Source organism: Charadrius vociferus, unplaced genomic scaffold (genome assembly GCF_000708025.1).
Source record: "Charadrius vociferus isolate BGI_N301 unplaced genomic scaffold, ASM70802v2 scaffold248, whole genome shotgun sequence".
Classification (NCBI taxonomy): Eukaryota; Metazoa; Chordata; class Aves; order Charadriiformes; family Charadriidae; genus Charadrius; species Charadrius vociferus.
The window spans coordinates 246,382-269,438 of record NW_009649851.1 but is presented as its reverse complement, the minus strand read 5'-3'; the positions used below and the strand labels follow the sequence as shown (position 1 = coordinate 269,438).

General features: G+C 35.6%; 1 protein-coding gene across 1 annotated transcript in view; it reads right to left on the bottom strand.

Moving 5' to 3' along the window:
- Positions 1–23,057, bottom strand: part of SBF2 (SET binding factor 2) — a 217,886-nt gene that overhangs the window by 107,123 nt on the left and 87,706 nt on the right. Inside the window, exons 6-11 of the mRNA XM_009890946.1 lie at positions 6,792–6,924; positions 5,115–5,223; positions 4,282–4,395; positions 3,366–3,443; positions 925–1,038; positions 304–432 (exon numbers count right to left, since the gene is read on the bottom strand). Of these exons, the coding sequence (XP_009889248.1) occupies positions 304–432; positions 925–1,038; positions 3,366–3,443; positions 4,282–4,395; positions 5,115–5,223; positions 6,792–6,811 (564 nt within the window). The 5' untranslated portion in view covers positions 6,812–6,924. The remainder of the gene's footprint in view (positions 1–303; positions 433–924; positions 1,039–3,365; positions 3,444–4,281; positions 4,396–5,114; positions 5,224–6,791; positions 6,925–23,057) is intronic.

The following is a 23,057-nucleotide window of genomic DNA, read 5'->3' as shown; positions in this document are numbered from 1 at the left end:
GTAATTAAATTACTTGAAATAATTCTGTACTAGCACATGTGATGCATTATGAAGTTCCAAACCTGACAATAGGAACAGGATTACAACAATTTATACAACTGTTTAACTTCATACATATGAGCAGGGCATAATTTAATGGAAGCAAGCTAGAAACGTATGCTTAGTAGAAAATGAGAACAGAGAAGTTTAGTACAAACTTTATATAATAAACAGTGAGGATTCAGAAGCACTTCAATGTTTTTCACATGCTGAAATACCGTAGGTACATTTGAATTTCCATGGAAATATAGAAGCAGTTTTCACCTCATCAAAAAGATCACAGGTTCTGAAGGGAGGACCCCTCTCTGACACAAAACCAGCAAATGCCATTCCATTGAGAACTTTGGTTAGAAAGTCATTCTCAATCAAGCCTCGCTGCCCCAAGAAGGCTGCCTGTAACAAACAGAAAAAAAATGCAAGTATGTTATCAGTATCAAAACTACAACCAACTATTTATGTACTAGTAGTTAAACATTTTTACCAGCTTATAGTAATATGTGGTATTTTCTAGTTAAGTCTTTTATATTACCTACTATCTTTTTATACCTGAATCCAGGAGTGATGTAACAGGAAGTTTGATGCACACAGTTTATAAATCTCACAGGCTATAACAGAAAACTAGTAACTTTCAAGTATTGCTTTCTAATCATATGCACACGTTTTCAAATTCCTTAATGATTCCTGAAATGTTTCTTGTATTAAATTTTAATGTTAACTTTGTTTCACATTTCATCACTGTCCCTGCAATTAGTCCCACTGAAATACACTGATACAGTACTATGTCAAAGTGATATGCTTATCACATAGATTATTTTATTTTTTCAAACTTGAATAATGTGACATAAATTAATATTAACTAAATATACATAACTGCTTCTCTTTTACCTTGTGGAAATGAATTACTGGTTCAGCATGAATTCTGATCAGCTGAAGACATGACCGGTATCCTTGGAAAAGTTGTGCGAATAGCCTAAGGAAGATTGCTCGCACTTCTTTATCCTGTAAGCAGTAATTGAACAGGCTGTCAAAATACTGTCATATTCTAAACTTTTCTACACTTTATATAAAGCTATCCGAGAAACGCCTACAAATTCATCATACAGTGCAGCAGTGTAGCATTAAACTTTTCTACACTTTATATAAAGCTGAGAAACGCCTACAAATTCATCATACAATGCAGCAGTGTAGCACACCACTCCAGTGTAGCATGCCATATCTCCACTTTAGATACTTGTACACACATGAAGTTATCTTACATGAGGCTACAGTTTCACCGATCTGTCCTCAGATGGCAATGACAGATTTAGTACGTATTCACCCCTTTACTGCCACTGCTCTTTTCTACACCTGCACAACAGCCTCTGGGCAATGCAAATGTAACTGTTGTCATGTGGTAAACCGCATGAAGGAACTGCCATGAAAGAAAACTGATTCTAAACAAAGGAAAGATGATATTTTAGCCTGGATTTATTATATTATTTTAGCAGTGCCATTGGAGTGGGCAGGGGCAGCAAGGAACCACAGGAGCCTGAGCTGGCATTGCTGCTGCCGGGGGAAGCAGGCTCTAAGCATCACAGGCATCATCATAGTCATGCTCCAAGTCTGCTCAGCTACTTGTCTAGAACTTTTCCAACTCATGTCTTCACTTGTCAATCAATCTAGTGCAGCCAAAATAAGCCAGGGTTAGTTTAAAAAGTTTAAAACAGTAGATCTTTAAAGTCCTGGTTTATTTTGATTTAAATGAGTAAGGAAGCGCTTAGGTAAACATCTATGGGTTAATGGAAATGATGTGAACAGTTGGGGGCAGACTTGGGGCAGTGACATCTTCAGCTGGCCCGGATGCAACTAAAGACTGATCACATTGTGTGCCACCCACGTTATTTTATCTTAGCTCAGGTACCACTCAGACTGGTGCCTAAAAATTGTTTTATGACCTTGATTTTTATGGTGTCTCAAAGGTCTTTTAAAACCAACTCTAACTTTAAAGTTACAAGGAGCAAAGAATATTAGATTAACAAACCAGACAAACAGCTCATCGGCTAATCAACAAGCAAATACAATACTTTAAAGAAATAAGTTCAAGTATATACAAGATTCTATAAAGCTGTCCTATTGGAATATTTTTCTAGATGTCTGTTTATTCTTCTCTGGAACTGAATCAATGTTATTCTATTTTTAAATTAATTTTGTAAGGGCTCACTTGACTGAAAGATATAATTTTCTTTGTGTCCGGGCTGCTCTCTAGGATTTTAACAGGTACGTTTGTACCCTGACTTTTAGGACTACTTGAAAACATGGTCACATCTTTCAGATTTCACTATTTTGATACAAATTTATAACTTCACTACTCAAAGTGAGATCTTAGCTGAATTTTGCCATTAGTTTAAATGAAAACTAGATAACGTTTTCTGTCTTCAGCAATGAAGAAAAACAATCTTAAAGCAAGAAATAAGAACAACAAATATATGTACCCCTTCAGAGTTTTATGTTTTTGAATACACCTACACAAGAAACCCAAGCTCTGTTCTTACATTGAACTGGCTTTTGGATTTTAGTTAAACTCATGTTCAATTCTAGACACTCCTACAAGTTATAAACAGCAGCTTTACCAAGTTGTTAAGTTATCATGGCTTCACAACTACTTTTAATCTAAATTAACTAGATTTTAGCAGAAAACTTTCAATAGACTTTTTTTAGTACAGACAATTATATATTGTTTCATTCAGGCTGAGGTTTATTAAAGCCAAATCCAATCTTAAAAAACCCCCACAACTCCTTTCCCAATATGTCCAGGCATACAATGCATAATCATCATCTTTATTGTAAGACCAGTGATTTATGGTTTGCTGACACAGCTACCAGTTCTATCTTTACTCATATTTACTCAAAAATTTAGATCTTGAATGACATTTTTAATGTTTCTGAACTTTTTTTTCTCTTGGCTGGATGAGGTGTCTTATAGACTTGATTTTAACATTTACACACACACGCACACACAAAAAGACCAGTTTGTCCATTGGTGTAAAATTTTACAGTTGCACTGGTCTACAAAACAAAGAAGGCACAGATTTAACTCAACAGACAGCAATATTAAAAGTAAATAAAGTGCTTTCATATTAATACAAATATGTTTACAAAAACTTCTAACCCATTAGAATGCTATTAGAGGGCAGAATGCAAAGTCTAGTGGCATTTCTTTGCTCCACCAATAATACTATAAAGGATATGTAAAAGAAAACACAAAGTAGAAATTCTTAAAAGAAGGTTAGTCTAAAATTTCAACAGTTTTCTACTTAAGCAAGTCAGACATAACACAGAAATCTTACCAGCATTTTTGAGTGTGATAAAGCTGTTCGTGGGGGAGGGAATGCATAATCTGCTGTTTCCAAATCAGGATGCAAAACCTAGAGAATTTTTTAAACAAAATTTTTTCCCCTCGTTTTGCTGAGAAAAGGACAAATTAATTTTTTTTCTTTCTCAAATTAACATTCACTGGTATTAAGTATCTCAAATAATAGATTAAGTTATGAAGACTGTATGGAAAAAAAAGCAGGATTAATCTCTCAGCTTCAGGTTTTTATTAGTGAGCTAGTTATCCAAAACTCTTATTACAGTCAATGAAGCTAATCAATATAGTTAGGGATTTTAGAGTTGATTCATCTGCAACAGATTAATAGACATAAAATTCTTCTCTTTAAGACAAGATTGGTTCAGAAGCCTCCAAATAAGGTGTTTTCTAACTTATGACAATAATAGTAAAAAGACAAACTGCACTACTTTTTGTGGCGATTCCCTAATGTAGAATCAATCATTCTTGAATATTGATACAGGGGCATCATACAAATAAACTTCAAGACTAATTAGTTATTCTTTTGTTAAACTTCAAGGCAATGTACAGTTGAAATGAATTTATAAAAACAGAAAAGAAACTAAAATGAATAGTAATAATGCTGCTCAAACACTGAGGTTTAATGCTGCTCACTTACCAAAAATCAATATTAGAAAGGAAAAAATCACTAACTTCCTCTTGAATAGTGAAAAAATATTTCAGTAATAAATTACTCATGATATTAACTGTAACTTCAGATAATAAATTTTTCTCAAAGCAATAATCTTGGCAGGAATCGAAGTTTTAAATTTCACATTTGCAATGTGTTTGAAAGTGATTTAATACTGAAATTAATTTTTCATTCTTTAAAAATAGGTGAGAGGACAGAAAATGGAGTTTGTATCAAAACATACTAGAGAAAGTGCCATTTGTGTCTGATGTAGCAGTGGCTCTGGCAGCTGAGAAAGATGAATACATTCGGGAATTTTAATTGTGCCTCCATCCAGGTCTGCTATGATTACATCTAACTGAAAGGAACAAACAAAAATATTATCAGTAGTGCATACTATGAGCATAGTTTACAAACACAACAGTTCAAATGTCATGATCTGCATGTAAGTTAAAATAAACAAATTATAAGAGTATTAACCTTAATGTACAGAATGCTTTTGATAAAGGAAATACTCCAAATACTTCATATTACTGAATCTAGTTGTGAAAAATAAATGTAAACTAAAGAAAGTTAAATGAGGCCACACTTTCAAACGTAACTTCTGTTTCTGGATGTTCCAGGTGTGTTCAGTGACTTGAGTTATCTAATAGGCTCTTTGTAAAAGGACACAGTGATGACAAGTCTAAGTAAAATCACATGTTTCTAGGTACCTCTGTAACCCTGGTTCAGTTTCTCAAGCATGTGCTTAAAAAGTAAGGATAAAATAAATTAATTGAGGATACATTTGAAACTCTTAAGTGAATTATTTAAACTCGGGACAAACACATGACAAAGCTGGAAACGGATCCATTCCTTCCCATCCTGCACTAAAATAAAATAACTTCCCTCCTCTACTTTATAGTCTCAACGTATTTAGAAAAGAATTGACGCTTTTTCTTTTTTCTCCTTCTGATTGTCTTGCCTTGTCTTTTACAGTAATATTTTAAAAGTATATTTATTGTTCACATAAACATCTCTGAACTAAAAATCGCAAATAACATTGTGTCTATGAATATACTGGTTAGACATACTTACAAGCTCATGAATGTCATTACGAAAGACAGAATGTACGCCAATTATGAAAGGTGTTGGTGAGCTGAGAACTTCCAGTAGCTGTGCAGGAAGAATTGGAATATAGGGATAACTGTGAAAAGAATAAATAAAATAAAATAAAAGCTCCTGACTGTCTCTTCACATAGGGCAGCTTTTTTCTTAAAAAAAAAAAAAAAAAATAATCTTCCTGTTACGTATTAAATTTACTATAAATACCTGTATTTTAAAAATACAGAAGATGAAATTATCTATTGAATACTTCTTTATAAAGTGTCATGCTGTTAAAAGAACATCTGTCATGTAAACTCCAAAAATTATTATATTACATAGTCTACAATTTATTGTAAACAAGTGTATTTTGCAAAATAAGAAAAGACTATCTATATTTATAACATTTATGTTACATGGACATTACATTTGTCCACAACTTTTAGGTAACTAGGGATGCTAAAGCTATGCATAGTGCTTCCATTTTAAACAGATAGCTAGTTTTTGGCCAGACATCTACAATTCAGCCTTCTGTAAAATATCATTAATAAGAAATCTTTAAATGAAATCTGCTTTGATAGTGGAATAGCAACTAAATATTGTGTATAGTATTCTATATTTCAGATACCGTTTACTTGACAATCTTTTAAAAAATAGTGTTTTCATCAGAGCAACATGAAAATCCAGATCTAATTTGATCAATGCATTTCAACACCTAGTTTATAGTTATTAAAAATCTACATTCATCACCATTGTAGCATTAGAAAATATATTCCAAAACTTCCTTTCAATTTTTTTTCCCTTTTTATTCTGTTTTAAAATGAAGCCCATCTCTGAAATATTTTAAATAAAAATGTGCTACTAAAATACAAGCATTTTTTAAAACAGATGAGTCAGATGTCTTCTTCCTAAAAAAACAAACAGCTTGACATTAAGTTTTTCATTTCAAAGTGCTGGATTCAGATGTGTCTTTTTTAGAGAGAATCAATTTGATCATTTAAATTCATTCTCTGTTAGACATTTGTCAGTGACTTAAAACTGTGATACAAGCTAATGCAGATGTTATCTTAGAACCACAGAATCTTTCAAGTTGTAAAGGGCCTCAGGAGAGCGTTTAGTCCAGCCTTCTGCTCAAGCAGGGTCAAGAGTGGATCCAGAATAGCTGCCCTGGGCTTTGTCCAGTTGGGTCCTGAAAACCTACAGGGATGGAAACACCACAGGGTCTCCGTTCCCCTGCTTAGCTATCCTCATAATAAAACATGTTTTCCCTGCATCCGGTCAGAAACCACCCTCTCCCCTTCTTTTGGTTTACGAACCCAATCTCTTGTTCACGCACCTCCTCTTACTTATTGGCAGGCTGTTATTAGATCTCCCCCATATCTTTTCCATTTACTTATGGATCATCACTGTCAAGTTTTACCGTCCAACTGACATGGTGGTTTGGGCTTCTGTTGTATTTGTAGGTAGGATGTTTCTCCTTTAATTGTTTCCATTGTTGTGATGCAATCAGATTTTTATTAAAGTTGTGTACAGACTAGGACTTGTACATATGATCATGGAAGCCTTTGCTTATTTGAACAAACGTAGCACAACTCCTTTTGTTAAAGTAATATAATATAAAATGAGTTATTAAATTAGCCAAAGAGTTCACAGAATCAAAACTCAACTCACCTGTATTTGAGGGGAAACATCAAAGACTCCAGAGCCCTACAGGCATCACTGAGCCTCTGAAAGCTGGCAGAGTGAAAGAGAACCTTATTTTCTGTAAGCACGGCACAGAATAAGCTGAGTACATTTTGGATTCCTAAAAAAAAAAAAAAAGAACTGTAACAATGTGCGAAAAGAAGAATCAAAATTACATTTAAATGTACCGCTTTCTGGTGGAATTTTCAAAAAGCATATGATAAATGCATAAATTGCCAAACATCAATTTTTTCTATCTTTTAACTACTGCAGCCTCCTTCCTATTTTTTAGGTTGCTAAAACACTAACAATGTATTTCTACATTTGAAACAGAGTATTATATCTTCCTTTCAATACCACTTTCAGGGATTTCCTCTTCTCAGCACAAATCCCAGCAATGCTTAATAATGACTTCCAACAGTATTATGTGTATCTTCTGGACAGCCTTCTGTGTATCCAGAATTCAATTCTGGTCACTGATCCAGGCTTAACTTCTAAACATTTATGTATCTCCATGGGAGGGAAAAAGAAAAAAAAAAAAATTGTACTGCCAAGCTCAAAAGAAAATGACAAAGATTTCCTAGTAAATACATTCATACTTCACCCATGGATAGCATTCTAGGAGTCACAAGGTTAAAAAAGGGCAGTAAAAGCGTACATGTCATTAGAAGGATATGTGAAAGAAGAGCTGACTGTTTAAACAAGCCCTACTAGATTTAGGGTAAGACTCATGAATCAGATGATGGGGGGGGACGGGACGGGACGATGAGGACATGCAGCTTAAGACAATATAATTTACCTAGGAGACAAAGCCATGTGCTTTCAGGGCAAAAACAAAAATACATTTCCTTTAAAACAAAGTCCCATCCTGAGAAGCAGACATGTCTGAGATATGTGAGATATGCTGAAATTTATGAAATTTCCTGAAATATGCTGGAATGTATGATGTTTCCCTGAGGACATAGCTTGTGTTATCAGTAAGACAGCCTGTATTACCTTTATAAACCTACTGCTTATCTTACAATAATGTTCCCAGTAAGAAGTGTGACTACTGAGAGCCACTATATTCATACGATAATTAACGCTTTGCTTTGCTTAAGTGATTTTTATTACATGTTTTGACAAATCTTTTTTTCTATGATGCTGTATGAAAATTTGCTTTGTTGGAGTGGAGCTTAGTTCATAAATATAAAGGGACAAGGATTCAGAGAGGGTTGTTGAGAAAAAGACTTAATTCTTAGAATGAATAAGTCAAACAATAACATAAGAACTTGTGCTCTCAAACTCCATTCTCCAAGAATCCTAAGGACAGACTCATAAAATCGAAGGCAGAGACTTGAGAGGACTCAAGGACAGAAGGCTTTGTTACAATGCTGAGTGAGTTACTGTTGCAAATATTTGCTATTGTTTTCAGTGGCATAATTAATATTGTGCTAGCATAAAACAAACTGCTTTGTAATATACAATGTAAGGATAGTCTTAAAAAAAAATCCTCATGTGAATGAAATAGGATGCATCAGTGAATGGTTAGAAGCTAACTTGAAATACTGTCCTTTCTTGTGTACATATGTATGGGGGTAAGTAAATATTTGAACACAAAGTTAGAAACTGCTGCCTGTTTAAAAAAAATCTCTGCAAGAAATTAAAAGCTTGAACTGCCCTTTTTATGCAAAACTGTCCTTGTTTCTTTCACAGAAGATTTTAATGACTGCTTTGGAGTATATTTTTTGCTTTAAACTAAGTTTTTGTTTTCAAGATAAGCGGGCTTTTTAGACCATTTCATTCCACACCAAATATTTTACTAAGACACTAGGAGTATATTTTTTTAAGCATCTGGCACTTTTTCCCCATAATCAAATATAAAAAATCTCAAATAATCCTCTATAAACCTATAATGTTCTGGCAGGTATCACTGAGCAAAATAATACCTAAAAACCTCACAAATATTGACAACATTTGGTAGAACTAAATTCTCTAAAAAACCCCCAACAAAATAACAAACTCCTCTTGTGATCAAAATACCTAACGAAAAATTCATGAAAGAGATGGTTTTCCATTCTGCACATCTTAAAATTGCAACCTAGTCTGAGAGGTAACAGCTCTAAAATATTTTCTGGATATCATTGACTTTAAATTTTCTTTTACAAAGAATTAAAACATTCCTTTACTGAAGGTATTCAGTTGAAATCAAGCTATTTAAAAATATAGACCTTTTTTCTAGCTATATGATATTCTCTTGCTGTGAATTACGATGATTCAAGAGTCTAGGACTACCTTAATTCTAATACCTTTAAAAGTCCTGAAACTTACCCAGTATCAGCATTTTTCACTTGAAATCTCTTCTGAATATAGGCTTCCTCATCAGATATCAATACAATACAAAATTCTCAAAAGTGCATGATAACTAAGAACTTAAAAAGGCAAAAATTTTACTAACAAAATACATAAATGAAGTAGAAATCAAGATTTTGCCCATGTATAAGTAGGACACCTGTGAGTACTTCATAGTATTTGAACACTGGCCTTCTAAAGAGAAGATGTGCATAAAACTCTGACTTTCTAGTGTTGATACCTGTCTGTGAAGCCAAAACAACATATTATGGTTACATTGATTTTTTTTGTTCTATTAAAAAAATTGAGAACACATTGGCTGTAAAGCACAAGATCACCCAGTCTCCTAGGGACTACTAAAATGATACACTATCGTATAGCTAATTGAAGTAATGCTACATATGAGCATGAAGATTAACCTGTATGTTGGTTAGATTTTTATGTTTATCACTGTAAGAAATGGATTTTGGTAAGCGTCCTCAACTTCAGAAAATGTTGGATGTCTAGTCAGGGTAATGGTTTTTTCTTGCTGATTTTTCGTGATAGTTTCTTTTAAGAAACCAAATTCACTGTGTTAGAAGACAGGTCAAAACTTAGTGCTGAAGTTCCACTGATGTTCAACGTTTCCACCTAGTAGAGTATGTTCTTGGTAACCAGAAAAATAAGGTCTTTGTTTCTGTAAAACTCGGGGGGGGGTGGGGGAAGTACAAATTTGTCACCTGAACTCAACTACAGTAAGCCTGGAGTTCACAAGTTCTACCTTCCTCCCAAGGTTTTATTGGGGAACATGGGGAACAAAAGGACTATACTCAAAAGGCAAGACTTACTGGAATAAAAAGAAGGGGAAAAAGAAGAAACCAATGCTTTTTTTTTTATTTATTAAGCAGTAATGAAACTGTAAGGTTTTCATAGTTTCACTAGGGAAATTAATCTGGTTTTGCTGCATATAAGTGGCCACAGATAAAACTTCAGTTTGTGCTCCACAAAGGCATTTCCCATTGTAGCTTAATCAGCACCAATATAATTTGATATTTAAGACGACTATTTTTAGCAACTATCTCCCTTGTATAAACTTGATGCCACACAGAAGAATATTTACTGCAAACATGTTTTTATTACATTCTGCTAGATGCTTTCTCAGACGTCCACTACATTTTAACTGGCCATGGAAGATGAATTTGAAATGTCTGATGTGATAGGAATGCACCAGATGTAGCCGCAGCTTTGCTAAGTTAGACAAAGGCATTGCTTTATTTGCAGAACTTATGAAAGTGACCAAAATTGAGAGCATCTAAACACATCTCTCTCAATCAGCAGGTCCTGTAAGGAATAGCAGGAAAAACCCAGTAAGGGCACCGGGAAATAACACCCTTTTCCATGAGTTTGAACAGGGACAAGTGAAAGCCATCACCAAAGCAAGGACACAGGCTTGTATGGGCAACAAAAGCTAACTCGCCAACTGTTCACATATCAAAAAGGATATGAAGCATTGTCTCTCGAGTCTGCCAATCCTCATCACATCTCCAAGTTAGCAGCTCCTTGGAGAAAGTAGTTAAAAGCAGCTGTGAACTATGTACATTACTGCCCAGCAATCTATCATTGGCTAAAATCCCTGCACAAAGAAACACCTCAGCAGAGAACCAAGTGCAGGACACACATCTCCTGCGTGCCCTGTCCGCAGATCTGGGCTAAGTCCAAAGGCCTTCCAGTAACCTGCGTGGGAAACATGCGATAGTTACCTAATGGAACTGACATAACTTTATAGATGTTCTTCACTTCAAGCTAAACCTGGAATTTTCAATGGATTGCATCTCCATCCAAAAGTAATTTCTAAATTCTCTCAGCCATTTTCTGCACTCTGAATGCATAAAAAGCAGAAAATCACCTCACCAAAACTGGCCACATTTCAGCAGAAACGGAAAAAAAAGAAACTAGGAACCTTGTGTGCTTGCATATAAAAATAAAATTCTTTTCATTTCTGCAAGGTACCTTCAATATAAAAGAATACACTGCAATGAGAGTATTTGACTTGTCTTTTGTAATCAGAATTCATGTAAAAATATGTAAATAACTTACAAGAAATAACAATACAACACCAAAAAAAACCCCTGCCAAGAATAACCAACATCATTTCTTGAGGTATCTTTCACAAAAGCCAGTTTTAAGTGATAACTTCACTGGTTCTTACTCCTTCACTTTCCTGAATGAAAGCTTCACAGCCTAAGAAATACTAAATTTGTACCTAAGGAGAGGTTTTGAAGTTTTAGGGGCATTTGGGGTTTTTTTGGTTTTTCTTTGGGTTGTTTTTTTTTTCCCATAGTAGAAGAGGTTTTCCATTGAGAAGATAATCACCAATATTCACCAACTTCTTGAAAACAGGCTACTCGGTTTGGAAACGCACTTGGACAGTAAAACCCTGGCTAACCACTTCCACTGGCTAAAAACCTTGTACAGTCCAGACACCTTCTTTGATACCAGTTGTTCTCCTGTTTTCCTTCCCTCTTTTTTTTTTTTTTTCTCCAGTACTCTGAATACAACACAGAAGAGTTTAAAACACATAAAATCAAGTGTACAATATAGACATCTAATCTGGAATTTTTTTTCTTTTCAAGATGATAGCCACTAGCTCAATACAACGGTATTGCTCCACACATACTTGGGAATACATATTTTCAGGAATACGAGCAATCTAATGAATGTGAAGGAAATCTTCATGTGATAGAATCAAACTAATTATAAATAGTAAGACTTCTGATTACTTTCCTTTTTTAAACCATTTAAAACATTGATTAAATTACTTGACCAAGCCACCAAGGTGTTGTTTCAAGTCTTGCATGTTGTTTACTGAAAACAAACAGTTCCAAATAACAGCCCGAGCCCAGTTTCCTCATGCTACAAGACACAATCGTCTGTCTGTAACCTTGAACCGTATACTGGTCTTCAGACTCCACACTACATCCGACGCTAATTTGTCAGGGCATAAATAGACAACATGAAAAACAACAAACAAGTTGATTTTTACAGATTACTGTTTTGCAGTCTACAGACAGACATCCTGTAAAATATTATACATACGCTGGAAAATTTTGAATGGAGGCTTCCTGACCTTCACTGTTTTCAAGTATTTAAAGAATCTGTGATTTGTACTAAATTATCTGACATCCTACATCAACAAATGTATCATTCTGCCTGCTTCCTGTTGTTCTAGAATTTAAGTATTTATTTAAGCATGATTAAAAAAAACCCAAACAGAAAGCGTACTTGACAAATTATTCACTGTCCTCTATATTGCATGAAATCAAAATATTAACACTAACTTCTTCAGAATTTTGTAAAGACTTATAAACATGAGATTTGGAAACTCAATTAGTTGAATACATTATTATGCCAATATGCCATTCTTGAATTACTGGACACAAGAAAAAGCTTAATAGACAAAATAATCCGTAACTTAGCCAGACTAATCCAGGAAACGGGTCAACAAAGACTGAAAAGCCTTTCTGAAAGGCCACTGGAGAGTGCATAGTACAAGTTCTGTGCCAGGCACTGTCAAGCTCTAAAGATAACTGGGGAAAAAAGTAGAGAAAAACAAAACTCTTTTCATTTTTATTTTTAGACGTAGCTGCGTAGCACTGCTAATGAACAAAATGCAAGCTTAACTAATAAATAAGAGGCAACAGTTGTACTCAGTACTCATATAGGTAATCCTTGCCAAATTGCACTCGTCAATCCAAAAATTACACGGTATCTCCTATCAACTACACACAGTTAAAACAAACGCAAAAAAAAAATATCCTACGTCACCCAGTTCAGGATCAATTCACATCTAGAAGAGAAGGCACTTCTGTTATTAGAATTGACTGCACTGCACACTACATGGTTAAATCATGGCCAAACTTGCTCACAAATGAGGAGCAATCTAGCTGTGCCAGCAGAGAGTTTTGTGAGGGTTAATTTATCCTGCTTTCTGGCTGGGAAACAGAGAACACGAGTCAGACAAGTACCCTGACAGATTAACTTCTTTGGTCCTTGTCAGACAAGGAGGAAGAGAAGCAGTCTCTAAAGCACAGAGCCTTCAGCTAAGACTCCCTCAAAGAATCAAACATTTCATGAATAAAGTGTTCGTACTACTTTCTGAGCACATAGAAGCAATCATTGGTGTGTCATGCAGTACTGAAATCAAAACACATTTTGAGAGATAAGCCTTTGATTTTGTGATTCTGAAGTAAAGGCAATTCAGTATCTGAACCATGAACGTTGCACATTCTTTGTAAGAAGGAGGGCAGAAAAAAGGCTTCTCTACAAACCAGCCTTTGGGGAGGGTGGGAAGAGGTAAGAAACAGGAGGACCACACAGAAAGATTCTGGTATAAATGCCATAAAAGCCAACGGATCATTAAATAGCATATCAAAGAGACTGTGAAAATGAGTGTATATATAAAAAAAAGATCTCTTCTGGATAAATAGTCCTACCACTATTACTCCCCCAAAGTCTAACACTATCAACTGTGTTCTGTCAACACTGAGTCAAGCAGATGGTTGTCATCCAAACCCAAAATTACGCAGGCATAAGGAAACAGGGATTAAGCACAGTACACTATCTACTTAGGAAGACACACAGTGATGTCTGTCATTTGCATGTTGATACCACTTCATTACTACCAACTTCATTAAATCCCTCTGCAGACCTACTTAAAGAAGCAGCAAAAGACCTCTGGATTTCTTGAGCCTTCAAACATAAATCTGCCAATACATTGAATGAACATGATCGGCGATTTTTTTTTTTTCCAGAGACAATGATACAGCTAAAGGAATTAATAATAAAATATTTAGATAAAAAGTCTTCATCCCTGAAAGAGAAAAGTACAAAACTATTTCATATGCACAGTTTTAAAGCTATACACATCCAAAGTGAGACTGATAAGCTCAAGATTCACAAGTGTGTTGAGTGAGTTTTCTAAATAAAGCAGAAAAGACAATGGAAAGTAAAACAGAGAAATAATGGTTTCATATATAGAAAGTACTCATATGACAGGGAGGTAGCTGCCTAACTTTGAATTTTACAAACATAACCTGCATTAGCAATTGAAGGTTTGCAACTGATTGTACGTCTGGCTCATACAGACAGCCTTGGATAGGTGCTACTAAAAATAGATGTAGTTACTTTATTTTAAATGTTTTTGTAGGGTTTTTTGGTTTTTGGTGGTTTTTTTTTGTTTTTTTTTTTTTACTGAACGCACATGAAAACCAAATTCCAGTAAAGAATAAATGCCAAGAGAATGTCTGTCAAAGTAGGTTTGCATATAAAATTAAATTCAGACTGTTAGGCCGATGACAATCTTCATGGAAATCAAATATGAGATTAATTTTTTCTTCCTCCTACAGGGAGGGTGGCGAGCAATATTTCTCAATATTGAACTATTAACTATCATACTAAAACAGAAGTTTTTATTCTCTGTCTCTATGCATGCATTAACATTTAAGAAATAGTCTATTCTGCTGAAATATGATTTATTTTCACATCTAATTTCACACATCTCATCTTCTACTTAGTTATTTAGTTATCTCGTAATATAACTAAAATAGGAAGCTATTTGGTTTGGATGTTTATCCCATAAATTTCTAGTATTCCAGTCCTAAGAAAGTCATAAGTAGAGATAAACAGTAATTCTATACAAAACTAGTATCAGGATACAGAATTTCTGTATAAACCTCACAGGCCCACACTAACCAAAACGCAATGAAAGAATTTTGTAAAAGAATATGAGTGGACTGGGATAATGCATACATACTAATGAACTGAAATGCTGCCCGATTTCCCAAAGTAGAGGTGCTACTGAAACATTCCCACATTTTTAGAAATTTTTATAGGTGACTTTCCTTCTTTAGAACTGCCCTTTTTAAGAAACATGAATTTATTGTTTTTACCAAATATTTTGTGAAACCTTCTCTCCCACATATATCAAAAGATACATTGGAAAAATAAGCACGTTTATAGCAGTTAAATTAGCCAAAACTATCTTCCTTTACTCTGATAGCAAATCTGAAATAGCGATTTGATGTGAAGGAGAAATTATTTGCAACTGATGATTTATTTAAGTAATCAAAAACAGATACTGCCATTTACCAGCTGTCCAAACTGATTCATGTATGATAAACTGTCTGAAAGTAAAGGATTTCTGTTCAGCCACCAACAGACATTTTAAACTTCAGAAAGAGCATTAAAATTTTTTTCAAACAACCCAACTGTTTTTTAAAATTTCAGTTAGAATCAAGGAAAATGATTACTACAAAGAAATATTAGCTTTTCTGACCACAGATTCAAAGCCATGGCAGGATGAATAGAGAGCAAAGTTATAAACATGATTTTTTAGAGACTACTGGAAATTATTCTGCCTATAAGTTAATTAGCAAAGTATATTACCTAATAGGGAAGCGGTAAATCAAAACAAAATTACTATATTTGTCCCCTCATTGTCAATCTCAACAATTCAAGAACTGTCTGGGAATAAAGCCTAAACAACTTTTACATGTTAACGCCAGCCTTTTTATGGGACTTTGCCTTGTTAGCTAGGTAGCATCAGAAACCTGGTATGGTGATGTCCACTGACAGATATCAGCATATCATAGATCCTTATCTTGAAACCTTAATCTTTACTTACTCATAGGCACAATGTGCAAATTTTTTTGTGCACATTTTTTGTGCAACAAAACAATGTCCAGAATTTCAGAAAATACAAAGGTATATGCTAAAGGTATGAAACTGGTATATTTCACTTTCTCCAACACAAGAAGCATATGGAAACACTTAATGACTTTTTACCTTGATGATGGATATTTTTGTCATCTTTGCAGCTACATATAAAACAGCAAGTCTCAAGTGATTTGAATCAAACTACAATGACTAATTCCAGATAAATACAAGGCTTATTTATTTACATAAAATTTTGAAAGCAAGTATTTCACTCACAGCTAAGAATAAAGCTGACAAGCAAAATAGAGAATTAAACTCACAAAATTATGAGTAGCTGCAATATGAAAAAGAACAGTATAACATATGGGAAAGACTGCCATGTGCAATGGATTGTAAAATATTCTTAGTAGAAATACTACAAATTAAATCCTGATGGAGCAAATGGATACCCATAATTTGACTGGATTCATTTAAAGCAGAAAAATGTCCTTTAACAAAATGTCCTTTAAAAAAACAATGCAGACCAAGTAATAACCATTATGATCCTTCGAAAGAAAATATCCAAGAATGAGAAGAGTATTGTCATTCTTGAACTGTACACAGGAAAAATGGTCAAGGATACACAAGAAATTGCAAACATATCTGTTTCCTGCCTAAGGACTACAAAGTCTTTCTCAAGGGACACAAGTACTGAAGCACTACATTAATGGAATCAAACAAATGCAAAGACAACAAGAACAGAGGTGGCTGATCAGGATGTTCTGTTAGAGCTACCTTCAGCCACTGTTGGTTGATGTTCACGGAGCATAAAATCACAGATTCAATCAAGGAAACTGCAAAACACCATAAACATGAAAAGTGAAAAAAGTCACTTCATTTTCTTCAAAGATCATATTTGGATCCTCTGCAAAATATTTAGCGATCTTTAAAAATTCTTTCTTTGTGAAATCGTCTGAGATTTTCCTGACCTCCTGAGCTACTGATAACTGACAGCCCACATTGCAACTAAATAGCAATAATTTAAACATGATTTTATGAGAACAAGTGGAATGAAATTTCTATAGAACTGTTTTTTCTTTCCTCTTCAGCACAAGTATTAATAGAGAAGTTTTCAATTTTAAAGTTTTGCAAGGTCCTATGATTTAACTGCTATCAAGTTTGCTTTGGAATAGCGAGAAAAAGCTATTTCTGCATTCATACCAGCAAAAGCAGAAAGAAAAGTAATCTGTTCCAAGTAGGGTCCGTTTCAGTATTTTCTATAACTGGAGGTAAGCCTCTTTCACCTTTTCTAAGTTTGTGTGTTTATTTATTAGACGTTTGCTTTTTGGAGTTTACATTTTTCTCATCTTTGGAAAGAAAGAATTTGTTTTTATTCTTCTAAGAGGTATTTTCTGAAGTCCTACTATCAACAGAAAACTACTCTCTTCTCAAATACCTCAAAAGAAATTTTCACTTAAGTGTTTAAAAAAATGTCACCTAATTGTTATAAAGCAAACAGTAATATATAACTTTATTATTTTTCATCTTATTTGAAAAGCTTCCTTTTAAAAAATGGCTCATTGAATACAGCACTTTATCAAATACACAGCTTCAAGTTTCTTCACTTTCACAGTAGTATTTGCTTACGTCAAACAACTAGTCCTTCTGAGATTTATGATTTGCTTAAAATGAACTACTGCATATTTTGTCTCATTAAAAGAGGCATTAGTAACACAAGTTTGGATAAAAAGCCAGCCAGCATCTTATTTCACATGCTTTGTTGTTCTACAAAACAGTGAACACTACAAGAAATATTGGTCACTGCCTCCCAACGCATTTCAGAATTTCATCAACTGACGGCTGGCCTCACAGCCCCAGCATTATACTGGTAATGACAGAGCTCTTGGTGTATCCATATCCACATATGACAAGCAAATGTAAAAAACCTGAGCAGCACGCACTGAAGGAATAGTTTGACGCTACCTGACGGTAAGCTGCTCTAACGGCTATCATTGAAAGGGATGGTCTTATTCCACCCACACGCTGCTGCTGCTGCTTTCTTTACACCTGCATTAGAGCTCACGGGAGTCCAAGGCAAGCTAAGTTCAAGCTGGGAGAGGGATGGATGTGTTCTCATGGCGGCACTTCAGTATTAGACTGACAACCCCAGCATCAAACCACAACCTGAGACTGCTGACAGAAAACAGATGTGACTTTCTTTTTTTCTGCTGACAGAAAACAGATGTGACTTTCCACCCTTCCACCCTCCATATATTTTCTGTTAACTTGGTGAGATAAAATAGCTCAGAACGGGTGAGGCAAGCACCACTTTAGTACAAGGGATGGGGCAGGACTGTGCAATGGGAAACGGACATTCACAAATGGGATCGGCAGCCTGGCAGTTTATGCTGCTGGGGAAATGAAGCCTCAGTGACTCTCCACAAAGTGCAGCTACTTGGGAGTGCAGAAAAGTCCCTGTACAAAATTCACTATCACAATATCCCTTTATTTCCAACAGCATCTAAAAGAACACTTTCTTTTTGTTCTGCTGCTGCAGCAGTAAGGGCCCATTAGCAGTAAATGCTGCATCAAATCCCTTGGTAATCTATTGTTCTTTGACAGACTACACAAATCTACTTGGAAAGCTCAAATAGCAAATTCTCTTTTGCTGGGTTATAGAGCTAATTGCAGCCCACTGGCCACTGGGATTTAAACTAAAACTACAACATAAGCCAGCAGCATTCACTCATGCAACACGTGTGCCAGGTTCCACAGGCTGTAGAGTACACAATTTATTAAGATCAAAGACTGATTAGAAGTTTCTTGATTATACACTTCAATAAAACTGTCTTAATTTAATTTAATCATACATGCTGTTAAATTCCAACAAAGGGCATATGTTCCCATCACACAATATGTGACATCTCATGGAAAGGAGAGAAAAAAAAAAAGAAAAAAAAAAGAGTGAGTTGAGTAAGACACTTGTAAACAACCTGACAGAGGTAAAAAAAGTTCTGGTTTACATCCCTGAAGTCTCATAACAAACATGAGATGTGGAAAGGGACCCACATTGACACGCTGGTCTTAGTGCATCTCCCAGTTATAGGTATTACTGTACTAAAAATGCTGTATTTGGTGACTCCATACATTGTGCAGATTAAATCTCTCATTGCTTAGCTGCCCTCACATTATTTCTGAACACAACAAAGTATTAAAATAGAAACAATTCTTGCTCTATGTTGAAGACACTAGGATTTCCTTAGTCAACAAGTTGAAGCCAGCTCACGTGCTGACTGTGCAGTGACCCTTTCATAATGCTTCCCAGCCATACAAATACACATATATATTTATCAGGAATGTCTATTCCCATTTACACAGTAATTCAATATAGTAATCTATCAGCATAAAGTACACTACATGAGAGGCTGAACATTATACCTCTCTTAAACCAGAATTAACATAATGAGAAACTATTGCACTACAGAAAACATTCCTCAAAGTGACAACAAATGTCGTCAAACGCAAAAATTCTGGGTATTTTAACATATCCTGGATTTAGAAATATGGGACTGAAGCGTTCAGCCTTTTACCGTCATGACTATAACAGACAATCCCAAATTGATCAAGCTTCGTCTTAAATGTAGTGATACTGCTTGTCATTACTACGCACAACACAAGTTGTTCCAGAATTTTTCTCCTCCTACAGTTAGAAATCATCTTTTATCTTCCAGCCTTAATTGACTCATGACCTGTTTATATTAGTTTGTTCTTGAAGCTGACCATTTTCTTTAGCTTAAGTAGGTGTACCCACTAACTGCCCTCTCTGAAAAATATCGAAGTAAAAAGCAGGAAAAGGTAACTCGTGTGGTCTATGATATGCAGCAAAATAAAAGGATAAAATACAGCAGAAAAATCTAATGTTCAAAAAGCAGCCTTTAAAAACCAATATGAGCAATAATGTAGCCAACAATTTAAATATTCCTTTCAGATTTTGGGTTATTTTGGGATTTATGTTTTCTAGAGGCGGCTACACTTTTTAAGTAGTAGAACTACTTTTACTTTCATTCAAATAAAACCATAAAGCATAGCATGTCCTACGAGTATTGTCAGTTTAAAAATTAGCTATCACAGAAGTTAGCTAATTTGAGGAACATCGTAATTGTTTTTCCCCTTTTTGATTGGATAGGTATTTTCTAATAATCATGGTAAAATTAATTATATTTTAATGTTATTATATAATCCTATAAAGTTTATACAAAAGTTATACGCAAATGACAACACTATTTACCAAGAGTCATCGGTTGGGGTGTTTTAAGTATAAAATGTCAAATATTACTTAAAAAAAAAAATCTTAATCACAGAAGTAGTAAGCTCTGGCCCTACTTCCTGTTGTTTTCCTGACATGGTTCCATATATGATCCATCTGCCTTAGGAACTATTTGAGGTATATCTAATAAGAGTGTAAATCTATAAAATAATAACTGTCACTATAAAAACTAAAGTCAAAGAAACTTTAACAGGTAGCCATGGACACCCCTGTTCACCAAAACACTAAGCTGAAAAAGAAAAATTGCTATACACTCATCGGTCTTCTGATAGAGCTGAACAAGAATGGGCTGAGCTATATATCAAAGTGGATCAAAGTTAAAGATTAAGCCATGTGCCAAAATATTACATTTACAGACATTAAACTAAGAGCTTCTTGCGTATTTTCCCCACAGCCTGAAGAAATACTCAAACTCCCAAAGATTACTATGTATCAGTTGTCCCACAATCCATGTCTACATAACCAACCTGATCTAACTCTAAAGTGGGCCTACTTCAGAGTACGGGATTGGACTTTTTGACTTTCAGAGCTCTGTTCCAACCTAAATTACTTATAGTTCAACAGAAGCTCCTCCACCATGGTAAGAGCCAAGGAATTCAGGCACCTAACTCCTCTGTGAAGGAGCAACTGCCAGATCATTCAAGACGACCAGCTTTACCTTCCCTAAGTGCAAACTACTGCAGGTAACCTGGCAGCGACCACGACTGCTGAGTGTTACTGCTGTAAGTTCACGCACCATAAATGGCCAGCCTAGCTGTGTACTGGGCAGCAGAGGAAATTTCTGCGTTTGATCATTCTTAAAAAGAAAAAAAGTAAAATTTATTTTAAGTTATTAACAATATAAACAGAAGTAATTAGCAGCTAAACACACATGTTATGATCTGTCTCTTACCTAATGCTTTTTTATGAACAATTATCCCAGTGTTTGACTGCTGACCAAGTACACGTATTTTATTGGAAAAATAAACTAGAAGCAAGTGTCACTCCTGTATCATGCCACCAGCCAACATGTATCCTCTGACTTACAGTTAAGCCAGCATCAGGTTATTCTGTGTTGAACTACTGTTTTCTGAAACTGAAGAATTATTGAAGTAGATCCATTCACAGTCCTGGAAGAACCGAGCTCTTTCTCAAACAACACTATGTAGTCCAGAATGCAGTTCCTCTACTTGACTTACACATTCTAAAAAGCTAAAAGAACCAGCAATAGCAAAAGTTAAAGACTATCTGTGAATGAGCAACGAGGTAGTTTTATGCTAGCTCAGCAAAAAGTAAGTCAAATTCTGGGGCCACTGAGAAGGGAGATTAAAACCTGTATCCACAAGCATGAGACTGCACAATTGGGTTGTGCTCCTGGGAAAGGCAAAATATCTGCCTCCTGCTTGCTACTGACTATCAGAACTGCAAAATGGTGTTTGGATCCGATTATTCTAGAAAATCTCCACCTTGGTTTTTAAGTCCTCCCTTATTATAAAAGAAGAAAATAAGTACTTATGATAGAGAGCACTTGGGGCAGTGTCTTAGGATCTTGCATGAGTCTGAACTCCTTTCCTAAGCATTGAGGTTCTCTTGCTCTTAAGCTACATGTGAAGCACAACTAAACTTTTCAGCCTTTCCCCTATATAGGATGCATTTTATCCATAACAGCCTTGTAAATCACTCACCTTTGACAGCACTGCTAATAACGCACTTTTTTGGTATATATGTGTCTACTAATTTGCAAACTAAATTGTGACAGTCACTAGACTAAAAGATCTTCCTTTACTTCAGCAAAGCAAAATACCTCGCACTTAACTTTTCTGCTGTCCAGTGGTTTTGAGGTATGATTCAGCACAGTGGTTCTTTGCACTCAGAACCGAAACAAAAAATTACAGATGATCTCCACCAGATCGTTTCTCTGCGTTCTCCATAGGTCAACAGTTGCTGAACTGTGGGATGTTTATCTTTGTGATACAGAAACAATCGTGCTCCAGTAGCTCACATCATAATTTCTGAGGTGGTGCATTGCGAAGCAATAAAATGTTGGAAAGGTTGTTAACAGATGAAGCCAACTTTATTGTGGAATGTTGAAAGTCTGACCAGTGTGCATATTTTAAGATCAAGAAAGATTTCTTCCTCAGGATCAAACTACACCAGGCACGTAGCGGTGCATGACTACATCTCTTTTAGGGCTTACAAAGCTTGATTTTTAGTATCAAAGGGATCAAAACTTATTGTGAAGAAACAATATCAAAATATCAACTTCCAAAAGACTTTTAGAAGGCAAACAGTAAAAACTGAAGTAACATCAGCTGCCAGGGTCCGGCAATGGCACACTGCCCCGTAATAGAAGGCAAGGCAGATGCCAAGTATGGAAACAAGGCGGGAAGGGGCAGTACCCTCACCAACAAGCGGTGGAGTCCCACAGTACCCAGGGAAAGATAAGTCGGGTAGGTCTGCTGACAGCAGCTAGGTTCAGCCAAAAGTCAAGATAGCCAGACAACCCCATAGTGATGAGGAAGGTCTGAGGTCAAGCCAGGAAGTCAAGTCAGGATGGCAGGGTCAGGACCAGGTCCAGCAATGGCAGCCAGGTCAGTCGCAGCGATCACCAGGCAAGTCCACAGTCACAAAGGAGACCTGAGATCAAGACAGGATGTCCAGTCCGTGGTTGAAGATCTAGGTCAGAGAGTTATGTTGCCTGGCACAAGCATCGCTGCAACATGGCTCAGGGAAGGACCAAGGGCGTGGCCTGATCTTAAGTACAGCATCCAAGCAAAGAGGTCATCAGGCCCCTGCTTCTCTCATCTTTCACACAGCTCTTTCCTCAACAGTCTGAACCAAGGTTGTACAGCTGTGCTACATCAATGCTGACCTTGAGCCCAGGCAGCTCAGCCCTGCAAGGAGGGGTTCAGGGGGCTGTTGATGCGCTCAGGGCCCTGACATCA